Below are 21,643 nucleotides of genomic sequence, written 5' to 3'. Positions count from 1 at the left end.
TATACAAACATACCCGTCAAGGAAACAATTAGTTTAATAAGAAATAACTTACTGAAACATGGGACAATGGGGAGAGCTGAAATCTATGAACCATAGAGATCCTGGAACTCATATTGTCACACAACTACTTCCTGTTCAACAACAAGTTTTACATTCAGGAAGACGGACTGGCAATGGGTAGTAGTCTTGCAGGCTTGCTAGCAGACATATATATCAATAACCTTGAAAATAACTTTTTCAGGTCCCAAACACAACTAAAAGATAAGCTGCTTTATTACAAACGCTATGTTGATGACACTCATTCTGTTCAATGGAGCAACAGAAGAAATAAATAATCTAGCCAAAGAACTTAATAAAATACACAATAAAATCCAATTCACAGTAGAACATGAAACACCAGAAGGCATTAACTATCTTGATCTAACAATCTCAAATAAAAATCAGAAGCATAAATTTCAAATTTTCAGAAAGCCAACAACCACCAATGTTACCATACACAAATCCTCTTGCCATCCAGACCAACATAAAAAAGCATTCTTCAGAACAATGGTTAATCGCATGCTGAAAATCCCAATGGACACAAATGAAAGACAAAAAGAAACAGAAATTATTAAATCAATTGCCTCCACCAATGGGTACAACCCTGCAATAATAGATAAACTAATCCATACAGCAAAACTAAATCAACCAACTGCTGAACAACCACCCACAAACAAGAAAACCACATTTGTTAGCCTGCCTTTCCTAGGGAAGATTTCTCACCAAATTGCCAACCTCTTCAAGACATACAACATAAAAATAAGTTTCTTCACCACCAACAAAGTACAAAATCAAATCATACACACCACCAAAACCACTATACAAAAATATCAAAAGTCAGGTGTGTACAAGCTCACTTGCAACTCATGTCCAAGCTTCTACATTGGACAAACTGGTAGAAGCTTCACAACAAGATATAAATAACACATGGATGCACTCCGTCTTAACAACCTGAACAAGTCCAGCTTTGCCTCACATCTTGCCCAACACAATCATTCTGCAAACAACATAGAACAGAATCTCCGAATACTACATTTTGCCAACAAAGGCACAATACTTGACCTTCTTGAAGAAATTGAAATATTTGTCTACACAAATACAGCACCTGACTGCCTACTTAATGATCAAACTGAACTGAGAAACAAATTTTTCCTTCAGAACTTTGAAGATCTACTAGTTCAAAACAAGTAACCACCCAATAAAACATACACCAGCTCCCCCCCCCCCCCCCTGCCTCTCCTTACATCCTAACCACACTGGTGTCAATGTAATATACTACCACAGAATAAGACATGTACCATATCTCTAAATGTTAAAGCCCCCCATTGCTAACATAAATCAGTACTTTATACATATTAATTCTAGCTGGAACAAACATAAGCTGCCTTTACCAATATCCCAGATCACTCTAATATTAGAATAAAATTAGTCAACAGCTAAAGAATTTTGTTCATGTTTTTTAATAAAAAAAAAAAAACTGCCTGTAACATACAAATAGAAATAACATAACAGATCACCGAAATTTATTCTTGTAGTAATTTATTATTAGTTTCTCTAGTGCTCTCATGTTATCACCATTCTGATGAAAAAACTTGCCCTTATATCGACTTTAACACATGTAAAGAACAACAAATTTCATCTCTGTACAAAGTAGGCTTATGCCATATCTCTCTGTCAAGATCTTTGTTATAAGCAACAGTTGTAAAGCGCATGCTGGATGCTGGTGAAGTGTCACTGTTAAAGTGTGAACTAATATAGTTTGTGTGAAAGTGTTCTGGACTTCAAAATGGATGCAGACAGATACGAAAAAAGCCGCCTATACTGTCGCAGTAAGTAAAAACTAAATTCACACCCATATCGACAGATAATCTTTAGTCATGGTGATACATTAAAGTGTGACCCATCTTTCTGCCATAGAACCAGCACCCAGCATTATGCTACTACCAATAATGATGTAGCTTCCCGGATTCTCCCGAAATCATCTGAAGATGAACCTGAAAGGGTTCGAAAACCGGTTAATGTAATAAAGCATTATTAATGAAAAAAGTGACTGGTTGCAGCTGTGTATAATTTATTTACAAACATAGATGCATCTAATGCAGGACATCAAGTGGTACTATTTATCTATGGTGTGGCAACAGGGGCCCTTTACCAACTGAACTGTTGATGGCATGGTAGGAAAAGCCAGCCCACCATTTGTGTTACCTGCGCAACTGTGTCATGTCTCCTCCAGTGAGAAAAATGTCAAACACCACAACTTATTTTAAACAAACTATATGTGGGTTAATAGTTTATAAAGTGTGTGATTTGAGCGATTGTCTGATGATTTACAAGCTGTTTCTTTTCTATTCTGATTTTCTGGATGTGGCAGTTTTCTTGCGGGGTGAGAAGATGTTTTTCATTGTTTATTCTTATCATTTCCATGTGTCCTTGGTAGTAATTTTATGTTGACGGTGTGTTTGGCAAAAGCCGAATGATTTCTCCTGTACATCCATTCTCTTTGTATCTAGTGTCATATGTTCTATTAGTTTCACCTATGTACCTTCCATTACATGTATTACATTTTAGTTGATGTATTTCTGATATGAATCTGTATTTTCCACTGCTTTCTGAAAATAATTTTGAAATGAATTACTGGTTTGGTGAGCTGTTTTCATGCCACGTTTTCTGAAAACAGTAGATCTTTTGTGTGTATTTATGACTGTATATCACTGTATACCATCTTTTATTTTATTTTCTCTCACAGTGTTTTTCCTGGTCTTGGGTGTCTTATGTTCATGTGCGAGTTTATATTTGTGTTGGTGATAGCAGGGGTTTGCTCTTTTCTGTTTCTTTATTTTACAGTTCAGCTTTGTTACTAGGTTTTCTTTCTATACACTGTTCGTGCCTATTTTTACTATGGTATTCACTGCTACTTTGTAGTTGTTCGTGTCTAATGATACAGTGTTTAGTTTCAAAATGGTTCAAATGGCTCTGAGCACTATGGGACTCAACTGCTGTGGTCATAAGTCCCCTAGAACTTAGAACTACTTAAACCTAACTAACCTAAGGACAGCACACAACACCCAGCCATCACGAGGCAGAGAAAATCCCTGACCCCGCCGGGAATCGAACCCGGGCGTGGGAAGCGAGAACGCTACCGCACGACCACGAGATGTGGGCAGTGTTTAGTTTGTGGAGCATGTTTCTAAGTGCTGTTTATTTGTGTAATTCTGGGCGATTTGATGTATTATTGTATCTGTTGTGTTTTATCAGTACATATCAAATATTGTTTTTAAACTTTATGGTTAAGTCCAAGAAATTTAACTGTCTACTTTGCTCTTTTCCTGCTGCAAAATCTACCTTACCATGAACAGAATTCAAGTCTGCATGTAGTTGGTCAATTTTACTGCTTGGTTCATCTATCAGGAACAGGATGTCATGCACATATATAATCCAGCACAGGATGTAATACCTTTTTGGGACTATTTTGTTCAATATCAGCAGTTCTACAGGTTCATACTATGTTTGGTATGGTTCAGACACTGCCGATTCCATTGGTTAATCCTTTAATTTGTAAATAGAATTCATTATTGAGCTGGAAATAATATTTTTCTGTCTCTAGCAGCTTGACTATTTCTTCAATGTATTCACGTGGATGTTTACTGTGTATCTTAAGATTTTCTTCTATAAAATTTATTGTGTATTACTGGTATAATAGAATACATGTTCTCTACATCAAAGGAAAGGAGGAAGGTTCTGTCTGTATGTCTCATTTACTGAATCAATTGTGTAGCGCTTCTTGTAGTTCTATCCTCTTGTAATTTGCAATTCTGAAAACACACTTTCAAAACGTATCTCACAAGTGGGTATGTGGGAGCACTTCTATAGTCTGTACTAGGTCTGACTGGGGCTGTGCACTGGTATTTGTTTACAACAGTTTTCTTTTTTCATTTTCTTCTTCTGTGTCTTCTATGCCTTTCAGTGTGTTTCGCAACTTTTTCTGGAACCCATAGTTGGATCTAATTTTAATTTCGTAATTTTATATTTTGCGATGAACTCTTGTGTACACTGTGTTTCCTTTAACTGCTTTGGTAAAGATTGTGGTATGTTTCTGTAGTTCCTTTTTGTGTTTTGTCAGTGTTATGGAGTATATTAATTTGGTTTCCAGTGTTTATTTTCATCTGCATTATGTTTTTGATTTTATTGCTTACTAGCTTTTGTTAGACCAAAGTTACTCACTCATTTTATTTATAGTTTGCTGTATGTGAGTGTTTTCCAACTCAGCTACAAGTTTTTCAATGCAGTTATCATCTATCTGTGTACTGATATTGTGCTTGTGACCTTTTTTTGAGCTGTTTTGTTTCTTTAGAATATAACAGTGTCAATAAGATTTACCAGTCTCGGATAGAAGTGATGTATATAATTATATTGGATATGATTATACTATATGAATGCTAATGTATGTGAAATGAACTCCCACCAAATTTATTTCAAAGTACTGTGTAATCAAAGAGTTAACACCTTACATGTTACCTTGCACACAAGGCATATTTATAGACTAAATTAGTCAACAAACTGTCAAAGTATTGCCAAATCACAACCTACATCTACAACCTCTCTCTCTCTCTCTCTCTCTCTCTCTCTCTCTCTCTCTCTCTCTCTTACCTTTGCAATAAGATCCCATCCTACAATCACAGCCCTATAACCTCTCTTTCGATGACGAACAACTTGTCCAATCCTGTATCTTAAATGTGAAGGGCGCTCATATCTTATTTCTGTGCCCATCCCAAAGTAACCCGCATTTCTATCATACCGCATAACTTCAACTGCAGGGGATGTATTGTGTTCATTGTAGACATAGCTTCTTGTATAACTGCTCAGTTCCGGAAAATAAACTGGAATGAAAAAAAATTTTTTTTTTTTACAAACAAGAAAACAAAATTATTGTAGTGTGCTGCTCTTGTCACTTCCCTATTTACTATTATGTGGCATTTTTATTTTTCTAAATGTGTAATATCAGTTATTTTCACAGGGCAAAGAATTACATTCACATACATGTAAATCACGAGATATACCTTGGACAAGAGATGAAACAAGACCATCCCATCGTTGTTTCCAAGCTCCTGCACTGAACAGTAAATCAGTTACTTCTTTAAAGTCATTGATAATATCAAATAATGCTTGTGTTCTACCTGTTGTACTGCTTAAATATGAGGAAAACAGGTACTGAACAGGAACACACAGAAATAACAATCCAAGCTGAAAAATTTCACGATTTCTGAAAGGCATTTTGAAACCAGTGGGAGATCAATCTTTCAGCACATGACCTGCAAAGAAAAATGTCACATTAAAAGCCTCATAACCTCATATGGTAGTAAAAAAGTGTTGAACATAATTTGTTTGGGTTATTTAGGCTATTCAACAGTGTTGTTATTGGCACTCTGACATATTAAGATATGAATGTAGTCAAAATACTCAAAATTTAAAGAATTTTGGTATAAAATGTGACACAAATGCCAATTTATCACACTTACACAGTAAATCGAGCATGTAGAAACAAACTTCTATTTCAGTCATAGTGTAAAAATGTTTTGTGAAAAGTATTTACCCAGACAGTTCAGGTAACTGTGACTGGGTAATCAGTTACATAATAAATCAGGGATGGACAAATGCAACAGTACTACAGACACAGGGACAGCACAGCTTCAACATGCTCCCACAGTCAGCTAGTGTTAACCCCTCTCCACCCACTGTAAGACTTCAAGCATCAATTCTTCCAAACTAACACGAATACAACAGCACAGTGTGTTGACCTTGCATCATTAGTATTGTTTCCGTTAAGTTTTCATTTTTAGTAATAACAAAAAAGTTAGTGGGAAGAAAATGGGTCAGTAATAGTTAAGACTATCAAGAATCTAATAAATCCTTAAACAAGTATTATGAGAAGTGACATTTCCAACTGCTTCATATGAAATTAGTCATCAATATGAATACTGAAGACAGTAAAGTGAAATTTTGAGCTAAGACATAACAAAGAAGTAAGTGTTCCTGTAAATAGGTAGGCTATATCAATTTTTTAATTACTATTAGTCACAAAATATTTAGAGTAAGAAAAATCTTGTGGTATACAATGAAGTTGTGATGAAGCTAACCTGTCAAATAACTCTTGGAATAGCAAAAGCGGCGTGTCCTTTCAATGGTAGAGAATTTATAAAAGAACGTGTTGTGAATGTCACAACAATTCTATTCCAGCAGAAAATTATCTCTTCGAAATGGTTCCTCTTTCAGAAAGAACAGTTTGCTGTAGATGTACTGCTGAAACAGCAAATTCTGTGGAAGAAGAATTAAGGGACAGGAATAAAGATTTGTTTTTTTATTTCCATTTTTATTTGGCAAAAGCACTAAAGTAACTGATGTTGTTGAAATTACTGTGAGTAGTAGCTGCTGACACACAGTTCAACATGATAGAAGATCTTGTCCCAATACACAACATTTGCAGTCAATGACATTTTCTAGTTTAGTAAACAAATTGACAAACATAGCTGCCGTTGGGAAATAGTTTTGTCAGTCAAAATAGGTGGGGGGCTCTTCCAATGACTGGTCTCCAGTCTGGCAAGAAAAACATCGAAAGAAGTTGGTCTCTAGCATGAAATACCAGAAATACACTGTACGTCTTCTACCTGTGACAGCTGCAGAAGATTTTCCCAAACACTAGCCACATAGTGTTCTTATAGCAACTGACCTGCCTGCACTTCCTGTGAGCCACCAACCGTGTAGCTCTAGTGCCCAGCACTAATAAATGGATGGGCCACCAATCCCTCATACATGTTAAGATCTTATACTTTATTATGTGACATGTTGCAGTGGTAAGAGATATCATTCTCATTTAGGTGATGATGATAGTTTTCATCCTCATCTGGCCAACCACATTTCAGTTTATGCATGGCTTTAGTGCTAATGCAAATGTCGGTATGGTTCCTTTGTAAAGGATACAACCAATTTACTTCCCCAACCTAGGCTTGTGCTCCATCTCTAGAGACTTTAATTTGTGTGTGTGTGTGTGTGTGTTTTTTCTTCTTTTTTTTGGGAGGGGGGGGGGGGAGTAACACAAAATCAAGATATGCTCTACTTATATTGAGAACACCTAGTCGGGGTACACAAGGTGTTTTGTATAGAGATTCCCACTGGAGAGAGTTGAGCATCTAAAATCAGAAAAATACACAGCCAATTAAATGTTTCATACTTCTTTTCAAGCTTCAGCAAATAAGCGTCCTAAACAAATGATTCAATATTCAACCACGAGCCACATAAAAATATGAAACCACTATGGGTTCAAATGCCTCTGAGCGCTATGCGACTTAACTTCTGAGGTCATCAGTCGCCTAGAACTTAGAACTAATTAAACCTAACCAACCTAAGGACATCACACACATCCATGCCTGAGGCAGGATTCGAACCTGCGACCGTAGCGGTCGCTCGGCTCCAGACTGCAGCGCCTATAACCACACGGCCGGCGTTTAGACGTTAATACGGAAGCGTCCGATCCTGCCCGTCTGCTTCAACCCATGACGTCACAAATATGGCGGAAACAAAAACAAACACACACACTTTCCACAAGAAGCCTAATGACACTAACGGGATAAGTGCGGGAAATGGGGTGTTTTTTTTTTTGGGGGGGGGGGGGGGCAAACTAAATATAAACAAATTTAGACGCCTTGCATAGCTACAACGTGTAAGTGAAGACAGCCATGCATGAATACCCACCCACCTCCCCAGGGGTCGTAACCCCTGCAACCCATATAAGATAAAGATGCTTCAGTAGCTGATTAGTGTTTTTTGTCTTTTTTTAAAAAAAATCTCACGGGATAGAACGAACAGATCAGAAAGATAAATAAAATAAACTAAAACAGAAATTGGAGGAAACAGATAATTAAAATAAGTAATAAGTGTTTTTAAATTAAAAAAAAAATCTCACGAGATAGAACGAACAGATCAGAAAAGTAAATAAAATAAAATAGAACTGGAGACAGCCACACTCAAACCAAACTCCGCGCCGTCATGACGTCACACACGACAACACCCTTACGTCATGGGTCAAAGCCGACGCGTGGGATCGGACGCTTCTGTCGACCCATTTAAACCACTATTTGTTCAAAGATGAAGCTTATGATGAACTCCTGTCCAACAGTTTCCATGCAAAGCATCAGATTCACACCGTTGTTTAAAAGAGAAATAAGATTCCCCCCCTTTTATGTGTGATACATCAGTTGTAATACACTTAGACCTACAATAATTTGCCAGTACCTGCACCAACTAATTTGCCGCATCCTTTCTAGAATACAAGGGTGGTCCAATAAGTCTGGTAAAAAATGTTTGTTTTGTAAACAATGCACCTTATTTCTCTATAGTCTCCTTTGATGGATATACTCTTGTCCAGTGATCCTGCAGCTTTTCCACCCCATTGGAAAAGTAGGTTCTGTCAAACTCTGCAAAACACCTGTCAACTGCAACTATCACTTCCTCATTTGATGAAAATGTCTTCGCAGCAAGCTAAAGCTTCAACTCAGGCAACAGGAAGAAGTCACGTGAGGCTAAGTCTGGTGAACAGGGTGGATGAGGAACCAATTCAAAGCCAAATTCATGCACTTTCGCAATGTGTGAGATGGTGCATTATCCTGGTGAAAGAACACTTTTGTACATGCCAACATTTGTCTTTTTTCAGGCCATGCAGGTTTCAGACAATCCAACAATGAAGCACAATAGGGTCTAGTTATGATTCTGCCTTTCTCCAAGTACTCTATAATGATTATTTCTTTGGGGGACTGGGGGGGGGGGGGGGGGGGAACAATCCACAGTGGCCATCACAGCTGGACAAAATGCCATTTTTTTTTCAGAAGCCTTTGTCCATAGTTTTCACTGATATGTAATGATGAATCCAGGGTACATCAACAGTCACAAATCGACACAAAAGGTCTTGCAGATTGCGATTACACATCGCCAGACAATGTGCTGAAATGTTTTACCAGATGCACTATTGGTCAACTGTGAGCAGCTGCAACACCCACCTTGCACATGGCTTCTTCGTAGCCATTTCTCTGTGCAGTATACTATGCACTTACTAGTTGCAATGCCTACAGTCCCAGCAATCTCATGAAGTTTTATTTGGTGACCTTGCACTACTGTATCATTGATTTTGTCACTGGTTTCCTTTGTGGTGACTTCAATTGGATGGGCAGAGCAGCTTCACCTTTGGTGCTTGTCTGACCAAGATTAAAGTAATTAATCCCAAAGTAAACAGTCTTCAATGATGGTGCATTGTTTGCATGAACTTCATCCAATTCTGTTTAGATTTGTGCAGCAGTCCAACTCTTAAAATAAAAATGTTTAGTAACAGCACAAAACTGTTTTCTTTATTTTCAATTGAAGTCAACTCATTGACAAATTTGGACAGCATTCATTTACATGATCCTTGCAATAATCAAGCTTACCAACCATGAAGGCACAACAAAAACATTCTGTTGTTTCAGGGAAATTTACCAGGCTTAACAAACCACCCTAGTACATAAACTTTTCTTGAAAGAGACTACACCTTACTACATATCACTGTCTGCAATATGTACATGCAGATATTAAAGGCAATAATTTGTCAAGATAATCGTATAGTTTCAGACTCATTTGTTGCTGCCCCCCCCCTTTGCACCGTGAAATGTAGTAAATTATTTTAGGCTACGGTAGGAGGCATTTTTTACAAACAGAAAAACCTGAAACCAGTGCCCAATGCATGTCAATGGTATACTCTTTGAAGTGCAACGTCATATTTTATTGGTTTGGCATAGACGATTTTTTTAATTTTTTACATGGGTCTGGATATATGTTGCTTGTGTATTTTGTGCACTACATGTTTGTTTGTTTACTTACACATTCATCTTTAAGCATTGGCACACAAACACTACTGTCATGAGTAATGTACAAGAGGTATTATAAAGTATGATTGACATGTTAAAGACACACCATGATACTGGTACTACATACAATTAAAGTACACAATAAAAGAACATACATGATAAAACATGTGTGATACACAAGAGATTTCTCCACATGTTTAATAGTTAAATGCGGACCTAAACACGTAAGTTACTTACTAAGTTTCACATAATAAAAGAATAGAGGACATACACAAAAATTCCCAAGGTGGTTAAATGTAAAATGAGAGCTGAACATTATTTAATTAATTGCACGTTTGTTATAGATCTAATACAAGATCCCACAGGAGAGAAAAAAGAAAATAAAGAAGGTAGCGACGAACAGTATTACAAGTTATTTAGTCAATTATGTCTACTTTTAAAGAGTTTTAAGGTTCCTTAAGAGTGTAGGAAGCCCTGTCTTTCAACCATTTTTAGGTCTTATTTTTTTTTTAGAGATATGAGCGCCAGCATGTTCCTGCACCCGTAATGTGTGTGTGCTTTATTCCTATGCATTTGCAACTGCCTTGTGTTTTTAAGTTGAGGTGTAGGTATTTCTACCTTTAATGCGTGATTAGCATTATGATTATATACGTGATGTCTAACGTTTAAAGGTACAAAAGGCAGTTGTACATAAAGAGAGATGTGATTTTCATTATCTGTAAATTTTTGAAATAAGGCCTACATTTTATGGTATTTTTGGTAACCCCGGAGATGATGCTGATGGCTTTGTTTTTTTTGCCAAATAAAAATTTTCCTGGTCCCTGGATAATTACCCCATAGAGGAATGCTATAGCTTAAATGTAATATTACAGTGATAATTTCTGCTGTTGCTTTCTCAAGATAAACCCAATGTTATGTTGTTTTCCAGTGGCAATTTCCCAAGCCTATCTACAAACTGGGATTTAGCTAACAAAAATCCCTTGTGAAAATGAAAGGTTGCATACCAAAAAACTGCTTGTCTCAAGATTTTTAGATCTTGAGTGTTAGCTCATGGTGTTCAATGAAGGATCCAGCTGCGAGCCTTTGAAGATTCATCTTGGCATTTGCTTGAACTGATTTACAGAAACTACATAAACTCTATATCAAAATGGTCAGAGAAGGTATAAAGGAATGGGGCTTAAAAAAAATGTATGTGCAATGTGTCATTCTGGACGAACATCCAAGTCCAGTAACTTAACTGCTCCATCACCCTGCTTCAAATCTTCAGTAAATTGCACATCTGAGCAGGCTTCTAGTAACAACTCACATGAAAAAGTGAGCGGATAAGCATCAAATGCTTTTTGCAAAGAAAAACATGTCACACTGCTGCTTCCATCTCCACACTCCAGTTTGTTGCACAATACAAATTCTTTTCTGAAATGCTGGTAAAATTAACACCATGCCCCCTCTCCCCTATTCATTGTTCATAATTTATGTATGACATACATTATATATATCAAAAACCAAGACACTACTCTCTAATACAGGTTTTCTGAATTTACAGTTCAATTTTAGTTTTTATAAATGAAAAAACTGAGCTAGATATGGAAATGTGTATTAAACATGGCATGAAAACAGTCATCAGACACAGCTACATTTCAGCCTCTTACCACAAACTTTATTTCACATTCACACTCATTGGCTTTGCAACCTTTCAACACAATAGTCACTTTCCAACCAAACCTACACCTCAGGCTTTCTGCGGCAACACAATCAAAACTTCGCTTGCAGGTGTGTTGATTAAATTCAACAAAGTATTGTACCACATCAAAGTAACCACATTCACAACTATAACTTGTGCCACTTTTGCTGTGGAGGAGTAAGCAATATGGATTTCTGGGAATATCCTTATTGCCTAGAGGGTCATTCCATATCAAATCACCCTATAAAAAATAAATTTTACACCCACCTCCTTAGATTTTCATGAAATTTGGCTCAAATGGTTCTAATACCATCCTGACAACACCTGCAATTTTTTTTTTTGCTGTATCTCTTACAGTTTTTTTTATAAATTTTTAAAGTTTTTATGTTTTGCATTTTCTGAACCTTCGGAAATGGTCAATTTAATTTGTATTCAAAACTTTAAATTTGCTTATCTTAAAAACTCTTTTAGATAACACCATGAATTTTTGCAGCAAGTTTATTTATTATACGTATTTGAAGATAAAAATGATGCTATTAAAATATATTAATATTTTCTATGAAAAAAAATATATATATGTATTTTTTTCTTTCTTTTTTTTTTTACAGATGTTTTGTTTTATAAGAATTGCAATATCTAGAGTCTCAGACCTGATAGAATGCTCAAATTTGTTTTAATTTACTCTTAAACATATAGGCTACTTGATAAAACAAAAATAATGATGGCTTTTTAACATGTTTATTAATTATAGTAGATTACATTAGAATTATGTACGAATATAGTTTACTTACGACACTTACGTATAACCCAACTGATTGCTTGAAACATTGAATTTTTTGAGTAATTTTGTCTTTTTAATAAACATTAATGCTGATTCAAACTGTTTTTCCACTTCATCCAAGATCTTTCAGTTCTTTTGATACAGTCTTTTTTGAAGTAATACATTCTCCCAGTGCCGCTTGATTGAGGTGCGTCTACTACACAGACTATGTGCTCCAAAGGCACTATGCAGGAATCTTCTCTTTCAGGCCAATAAAATGATGCAGCGGGTCCTGAAGGATGTAGAAATAGAATTTCTGCATCTTCTTCATCATTGAATATTGTTTTTACCAGTCCAAAGTACCAGTTACCATCATAATTTGCAGCCACATAGCAATTTATGGATGGTTCAACACGAACCCAATCAGAGGAAGAATGGAAAGAAAAGACTAAGGAGGGTTTTACACTATCTGTAGTCCTTCTAATTTCAAGGTTGTTTGTTGGAAGTGGTTTGAAGTTATGAAAACTTCTAGTTCCAGGAATGGTTCGGGTTGCTGAAAAACGTTTTTCTAGTTTTAACCGTAGCAAATCAGCTTCTTTTTTGTCAATAAAGTGAAAATGAATGTTCTCAATATTTTTTTCACAAAACTTATACACATCGATTGCTGTCATTATTTGTTCTTTGTCTGAAAGCTGTAGACTGGCTTTCCTTAAAATTCTTTTAATAGTTCCTCCTAGGCCATCACAAATTGACTTCCCATGACTTGTTGCAAAAAAAGAGTGTTGGGCCTTCAAATTAAAGTCTCTAAAGTGTTCAGTCAAATTTTTACAACTGTTTCTATTTTTGTACTGCCCAGCACAACCATCAGTAAAGTAGTGAACTGAGTCAATGTCAGTATGATGTAATGACAGCCACTTTGTAATTTCTTTTTGTACAAAGTTAACAAAACCAGTGTCATGTTCTTGGTCATCACTAATAAAACAGTGGTTGGAAACAAAAACATTGTTTTCCTCATTTCTTAGAAAAACTCCAACTGGGTGTAGAGTACAACCACCTCTATTCCAGTGGTAACTTTGGATCTCATTTTGTATAACAAAGGAATAATTTTCACTGAAATCCATCACAATAATTGCTGTTTTGGGTGGTGGGTCTTCTTTCAATCTTTTAAAGGCTGCTGATTGGGATTTTGCTATGAACGAGTGCGGGGTGAGCTTTTCCAATGACCTAACCAATAAAGAAATGTAGTCTTCAACACTGATAGACTGTTTGATCATTTCTGCCCTGTCTGTGTTAACCCACTGACTGATTACAATTTCTTCTTCTAAATCATAATCTTCACTTAGTTTTTCAGTCAAGTACTCAGTCAGTGCAGTATTTGCAGGACAGCTGTCGCAATGATGTAGCATGCAGTTTTGGTTTTCCGTGTTGCACACAAGCATCTTAATTAGGTCTTTATAAGATTCTTCAATTTTCACAGCATCCAGTAATAGTTTAACATTCTGGTGAATACTGCATACACATACAATGTGTGTGCCTGCAGCACCAGCAAAGATACACCATTTAGGTCTCAAGAAACAAAATTTTGAAAATCCTACTTCAACCTCGGGATTCTCCCATTTGAAAGAATAATAAGAGTTCTCTCAAGTTACACAAAATGAGTCTTTTTTCCATGTACACATTTTTTTGAACACTTACTTTGTCTTTTGTTCCAGGTAGCACTCTGGAACTTGCATCCTTTTCATAAAAATCTGTTACAAGTCTTACTGTATTTTCAGAAAGAGTTTTACCTTTTTTTGGACCATGAGTTTCCAAAATACCCTTTTCAGATTTTAGCTTTCTAGCTTGTCGCACCATGTACTCACTTACATTAAATTCTTTCATCACTTTATTTCGAGTCCAAGAATCTGGAGCCAAGGTCAGAATCTGGATTTTTCTAGACCTCCCAACAGATGAAATCTTCTCTTTCATAAGAGAAATCATTACATCAAAATCCTTTGCTTTCTCAACCACACTTTTATCTTCTTCGTCATCATCAGAACTTGGTGCATCATATTTTAATGCTTTTGAAACCGCCTTTTTTGCAGTCTTTTCAATACTGCTAACCTTCCTTTTAAAATAAGACCCTTTACTTTGTTCTGACAAGCCATGAAGCTTTATCGGTGTTAAACCTAAATAATCAAGAGCAATGTTTGTTTGTACGAGGGACTCATTTCTGGATTCCAATGATTCTAATTTAATCATGACTTCATCATCTGTTTCACTTTCATTGACTTCAACTCTTAATTTTTCCTCACAAAAGTTACGGAATGTTGAGCAAAGCTTTTTTCCAGGTTTTATGCTAATATTTTTTGTCAGTAATTGTTTAGAAAGATCCAAGCCTACACTTCTCAACGAGTTTTTGATGGGCTTTTTGTGTTTTTTTAGTGGGTCTACACATGATGTTTGATACTTTTCAAAAACATTTAAAAAGTAGTAGCTGTGGTGTGAACATATATTCTTAAATTCACACAGATTAATTCCAGATCGTAAGTGGATCAAATCTTTTTCTTCCTCACTCAATTCTGATACTGGTTGTAACTTTTTTGAAGGTGTGTAGGTTGTTTGGAAACAGTCAGATTTTTTAAATAACCCTACACTGCAGGTTTGAATATCTGACATACTGATTTCACTTTTGGTCTGATTACTGTTCTGGTTACTTTTATAGGATATTGGAAAAGAATCTCTGTAAACTAAGTAACAGTACTTAATGAGAGTTCGAATAAACTTAATAAAATACTATCCAAGCACTATTTAACACTGTAATAATTTTTTACTTCAAAACACAGGAGTAACAATACAAAATCCAAGTGTACATTGGTACTCCAAGAAGACAAAAACTTATTTTCGGTGTCTAAGTCACTTGGTATTTTTTATTTTTAAAATATAATTAATATTATTTTAAAAATTAGATAACTATTAAACAGGTTAAAAACCCAACATAATTTTTCTTTTATCTAATAGCCTATACAATTAAGAGTATTTTAAAACAAATTTGAGCTTTCTATCAGGTCTGAGACTCTAGATATTGCAGTTTTTATAAAACTAAACATCTGTTAGCTAAAAAAAAAATAAATAAATAAAAAACTTGAAAATTGTTTTTCATTTGGACAAATTTAATATATCTTTATGGTAATTTTTTTAACATTTAGATATAATACACAAACTTATTCCAAAATTTCGTACTGATATCTTGAGTATTCTTTAATATACAAATTCTTTTAGTTGTGAGGACACGTTTAAGTTACAGTTTCCGACCGCTGAAACAACGCAAAATCTAAAAACTTCAAAAATTTATTAAAAAAACTATAAGAGATAGAGCAAAAGAATTTTACAAGTGCTTTCAGGATGATAAAAGAAGTAATTGTACCAAGTTTCATCAAAATCTGACATGGTTGGTGTCAAGGCCTGGGTGACTTGACATGGAATGACCCTAGAGGCCATAATTCCATTGTTAGTAGAATGGTAAGCTACCAGAACAATCTCTCAAAAAAGTGATCACCCTCCATAATATCCCTACATGAGAAATAATTTATCTAACCATGTTCTGGTGCTACGAATCTCAAACAACAAAGGCTGTACTGGAAATTTGTTGTTCAAAAATAAATTTGTTTCTTGGGAAGGGCGTGTATCACTAAATTTAAACACTGACAGTGCATACAAGGGTAAGTTCTTTCCAGAAGTAAACAGTATGGGCTTTATACCACAACCTACATTTATGAAATGGCAAACAGTAGCTAAAGAAGGGTGGGATCCCTCAACTTTTTAACGCTCAATTTAGCTCTATTTCCTATCGACCTGCAACGGCAATAATTTGCGAATGTTATCGGTAATATTGCTTTTCTTGAACCTTCACATCCTAATCTGCACAACGATGCAAATGGCTTGTTCTACACAACCTTTGAACACACACGCGACAACAATTATCAACTGTTCTCATTTATTGGCCGACACACAAAACAAAACATTATCCCTGACAAAAACAAAAATTCGGGACACCGTTTTTCTATGGCACTTGGTGGGGAACGGGGAACTTTTAAATGAAACACAAATCGTTTACGCAGAATATATTAAACATGAACTGAAATACACTGGGTTAAAGTGAAATAATTTTTAGTACATATGTTTCACGCTAACTACCAATGGGCATCATGTTATCGAACATTATTTTTTCTCCAGTGCGTGAAATGCATATGAGACTCTCGTGTACCTGCTCGTTTTATTCTGCTACACTTGTGCACTGGCAAGCCGAAATCATACTGAATACGAACTGACATATTAGCAACAACGTAATGGCATTATTTAGTCGCCGCGGCTTGTAGTTTCATGAATTTTGCACCTCAGCTGTGTCCTCTCATTTTCACAATACAAGCTGATCTACAGCGTTCACTAACATATTCCCACTAATTCCACACCTCCACACTTCAAAAACAGGACATTTGAACATCTCGCCACGAATTTGTATTGGAAGATAGTCCACAGGTCTTGCGAGACTGAACTTGCACCATTCGACTACGAGTTACGTTTCAATTAAGATCGATGCACACCGGAATTTAACGTCACAACATTCTACAATGCATTTGAAAAGCGACATTCACACAGGCCCTCGAGGGAACGGTACCGGACGTGAAGACCAAGGTTGTTAAAGAAACAAGCTTAGATGTCGACAATGAGGAAGAAAGGATATGGTCGTCTGCTTGGATATGAACTTAACCCATTTTCGCCTCGATTTCATACCTTTCGGTCTTCGTAAGGCAGATTCACACAAGATATAACGAAACTTCAACTGAATATCAGGTAACGCCAACGTCAAATGTTGTGTTCACATTATCGCTTGACCCAGAACCGAACGGTGAAAGTGAGATTAAGAGGTACCACTTGTGATATAAAAATCAGAACATAGTATAATACTAGCAATAACAAAGTTTCTTAATTTTAAATTGCCAAACCAAATTTCATAATGGAAGTTCTTTATCAATTTAGTATGATGAACTACTGAGAAGTGAAACAACATTTCAAAACATTGAGATTCATTTGATGGTGATAATATATACACAGAAACAAATTAAACAATATTTCTAAGTGAATGCATATAGTCTTTTTGTCTTATCCATTGTTTTTTCCCCTGTAGCAAATAATGTCAGAAACAACTGTAGTTTTCTCTTTCAATAGAGCTGATTGTTTTACTTAAGAGGAAGTTATTTAACCCTAGCAATGCATTCCCATAACCTGCATTAGCATTAGCAGGGGGTGGGTAATTTATGTCCCCTAAAAAAATAAAGAGAATTTCGTCAACCGTTATTAACTTATATTCATAACATACTTTTTAAAGAGATACTGATGTATTACTAGGGTCCAAAGTATGAAAATATCTTTTAGCACATGCTTAACATCAACAAGCTTTCAGTAACATGTAACATGTACTACCGGGGGGGGGGGGGGGGGGGGGGGTGAGCACTTTATGGCAGCCCTAAAGAATTTTTAAAAATGTAAAATGCAAATTTCCCAAATTGTTGTTGACCTTTACCAACAACATAATTTTTAAAGCGATACTAATGTGTAAATAAGGTCCTGAACCTGAAATTATTGAATATGACAACCACTGGCGAAAGTGAGAACTACTAGTATTTTTGGGTTAAGTTTAAGTGAAAAATTTAAACCATTTGTGGAGTCCAGTAGCAGAGTTCATTAAAAGAATAAATAATTTTTGTTTCAAAGTTTTAAAATATAGGGTAACTAACTAGATTACAATATTTTCAAATTCTGGGAATAAAGTACAGCCCCCCCCCCCATCCTTGGTATTGTGAGAGTTAATGAAAATTGCATAATCAATTTATGTTCTTATTCACACCCAGTGTAGCCATCAGTTCTGTTCAGTTGTTATTAAAACTGAATTATTTTTTGCTTTCAGATATCTGAGCTCATCGGCAGAAGAACACTCAATGGAAAAAAAATATGCAAGTCATCATGGAACATTTGCACAAAAACAAGAAAAATAATAAAAAATAAAGACTAAGGATGTTAAAGCACGATATCCACGACTATAATATAAGTGAGCGCGGTGATGTTAGGTTAACGTTTGCCATTAAGAGACGACGACACCATCAACGACACCAGCGTCAACGTCGAAACATTCTTCCCTAGAAACCATGACATCCTGTTCCGTCCTGTTCTGCTCTCTTCCTTTGATGGCCTGTGTGAACGCTGTCATTTGAAATGCTTTGTGGAATGTTTTGACGTGACGTTCTGTCGCTTTTCATCAACTGTTGGGTTGTTTGGGGGAAAAGACCAAACAGCGAGTTCATCGGTCTCATCGGATTTGGGAAGGATGGGGAAGTAAGTCGGCCGTGCCCTTTTAGAGGAACCATCATGGTATTTGCCTGGATCGATTTAGGGAAATCACAGAAAACTTAAATCAGGATGGCTGGGCGCGGGATCGAACCGTTGTTCTCCCGAATGCGAGTCCAGTGTGCTAACCACTGCGCCACATCGCTCGGTCATCAAATGTGAACCTACCTTAAATCTTTAATTAATTATTTTTCTTTGTTTTAGTGAGACACTACAAATGTTCCATGTAATTTGGATATTTTTTCCATTGAGTGCTCTTCCACGAGAGCACCAAGGTATCTGAGAGCGAAAAATGATTCAAGATGTACAATAACACTACAATGAGAAAGGTTACACTGTCTACAAATAACAACACCAATTGATGATGCAGTTTTCACTAAACAACATTTTGGATCATCTGAAATGTATGATATTGGGCCTCATCTTTGGTGCATCATGTAACGATGATGTGTTATGTGATATCATGGCGTTTGGTCTTTAGTTACTATAGCATATATTGTAACAAAAATACTGTGATACGTTTACCTTTCTCTCAAGAGGAATGTACATTATCTACATTTATCATAAATTAAGGCTATTTTCGAGTTTCTTTAGCAACTACAATCTCAGAAAGTTTTAGGAAATTAGTAATTTGCACGACGTTCTTTCTGTTGCGTTAATAGAAATCTCGTTTTGTGTACTAATTGCTTCAGTTCATAAGGGATTAAAAGATAATGAGCAGGCTTCACTCGTTGAGTTCACTATCTCATAGATGAGAGGAACTGAATGTGAGAGTAGCAAACCAAAAATTTATAACGTCGTTTTCAAATGTTCCATTATATGGGAATACACAGGAGAGCTTCCCTAATTTAATTCTCATATCACAGAAAAGATTAGCGAAGTAGACATTAGTGTCAGTGGCACTGAGAAGAAGCTGTAATCGTCAAAACTGAACAAAGCACAAAGCTCCAGAGTATGATGAAATTCATTCAGATTCTGTACTGAATTAGTGGCTGAATTAGCCGCTCTTTTAACTATAATCTATTGTAGACCCCTAAAACCAGAAACCATGTCCAGTAGTTGGAAGAAAGCACAGGTCACACATTTACAAGAAGGGTGATAGAAGTGATCACAAACTACTGTACAATTTTCTTGGCATCGACTTGTTGTAGAATCTTAGAACATATTCTGAGATCAAGGACAATGAGGTGTTTAGAACAGAATGACCTAATCCATGGCAAGCAGCATGGATTTCAAAAGCATCGACCATGTGAAACTCAAATCTCGCTTTTCTCATATGACTTGCTGAAGCTTTGGATCTAGGCAGTCAGGTAGATGCAGTATTTCTTGATTTTACAAAACTTATTTGACTCAGAACCACATCTATGCTTATTATCAAAAGTATGATCTTATGGGGCATCAGTGAAATTTGTGGATGGACTGAGGGTTTTTTGATTAACTCAGGTAGAGAGTCGTCAAGAGATGCAGAAGTTGTAATTGGACTGTGTCACATAGGGAAACAAACGATCTGGTATGTTAAAAAGTATGGATTAAAAACCCTAGGTGGTGGTGATCACAACAATATCTTTATTTACAACTTGTTTCAGCTCACTGATGAGCCATATTCATATCTAAAAACAGAAAATTGCATATAAGAGGTGAAATATAACAAGGTATAATTAACAGTTAAACTTCCATAATACAATATGTACCAACATGAAACAACTTTGTTCATTGTGCTCAGCCACCAGGCATTACACATCATCTTAATTTGTTGAGCTAAACTGCTCTTATCGAATTGAAGAATTATCTGGACATGTATACTCTTTGACACAAAACCTGACTGACAGCAGGCCGCCATACAGTCTAAGTTCGCGCCGATCGCGGCATGGGACATATTAACTGTCTACGCAGATAATGGGCTAAGTCCCACTATCTCCACAATCTTGCAACACTGTAAGGCGGGTCCACACTGAGCGCCGTGCTGCGCCGCGCTGCTGCATCCCGCGCACAGCTGTAATAACAGAGGGGTGTGCGCCGTCCGCGCCCCGCCACGCCGCTCCGAGGCGCGCACTGTGTTCCAGTTGGAGCGCGCGCATGGTCTGAAGATGGGGCGAGCCGAAGCCCCGTCAAAACTGAGCGCGAGCAAACGCGCAACTTCCTGTGATGTACCGATAACAGCCGGAAAACTGCGCGGCCCGACGCGGCGCAGCGCGGTTAACCGTCCACACTGAGCGCGCAGAGCCGCGCAAGGCCGTTTTGCGCAGTGTGGCGCGGCGCGGCGCGCTCAGTGTGGACCCGCCTTAAGCTTCGGCAGTTCCTTCTTCAGTTCGAGTTGCTTTTCTGCGTCTACGCCTTTGGTAAAGTGATAAATAGCGCATAACCTAAACTCAACGTCTCGAGATCAAAACCAATTGTTGCCTAAATTTTTATAGCGATTTTCATGTGTATGGTGAAGTATTTAGTGTAATAGTAGCACAGCTACAGTGTATTCCACTTTGTGAGACTTGGTAATAACAGTTACATCCGATAACATTTTTACAAAAGATTTCTTGGGAGACTGTTTACCTCTGAAAGTCGCATGCATCAAGGTTTTCTGCAGCCCATTTGTTGGTGCACGCCTGCTGCTGCCAAGGCGGCGCTCCACTCCCTTGCAGTTTGTCGATACTGTCAGCAACCGCTCATTGCTTTGGAGAGTATAAAATGCATTATTTTGCCCAGTGACACTCCACAAAGAAATGTCTTTGCATTTGAAGCTCGATAGCAAGGGAAGCAGACAACGTGTTTTTTTGTGATTAGTAGTGTGTTACACTATTATGCAATACATGAGTACGCCTCAAAATTAATTTTATAGCGTATGACCCAATATTTTACGTTACTACATTGGTTAATGTTGTTCTTAATGCTTTAGAC

General features: G+C 36.7%; 1 protein-coding gene across 3 annotated transcripts in view; it reads right to left on the bottom strand.

Moving 5' to 3' along the window:
* Positions 1 to 17,011, bottom strand: part of LOC126248375 (uncharacterized) — a 72,839-nt gene extending 55,828 nt beyond the window's left edge. The window contains exons 1-4 of one of the 3 annotated variants that reach the window (XM_049949307.1): positions 16,614 to 17,007; positions 6,174 to 6,351; positions 5,097 to 5,348; positions 4,687 to 4,916 (exon numbers count right to left, since the gene is read on the bottom strand). In XM_049949307.1, the coding sequence (XP_049805264.1) occupies positions 4,687 to 4,916; positions 5,097 to 5,310 (444 nt within the window). In that variant the 5' untranslated portion in view covers positions 5,311 to 5,348; positions 6,174 to 6,351; positions 16,614 to 17,007. Of the gene's footprint in view, positions 1 to 4,686; positions 4,917 to 5,096; positions 5,349 to 6,173; positions 6,352 to 16,613 lie in introns of all 3 variants that reach the window. The other 2 variants (XM_049949308.1, XM_049949305.1) reach the window with 2 other exon arrangements.
* Between the last annotated feature and the right edge of the window lie 4,632 nt (positions 17,012 to 21,643).

Source organism: Schistocerca nitens, chromosome 3, assembly GCF_023898315.1.
Source record: "Schistocerca nitens isolate TAMUIC-IGC-003100 chromosome 3, iqSchNite1.1, whole genome shotgun sequence".
Classification (NCBI taxonomy): domain Eukaryota; kingdom Metazoa; phylum Arthropoda; class Insecta; order Orthoptera; family Acrididae; genus Schistocerca; species Schistocerca nitens.
Note: the sequence above shows the minus strand (reverse complement) of the source record. Positions and strands in the feature narration are given on the sequence as shown.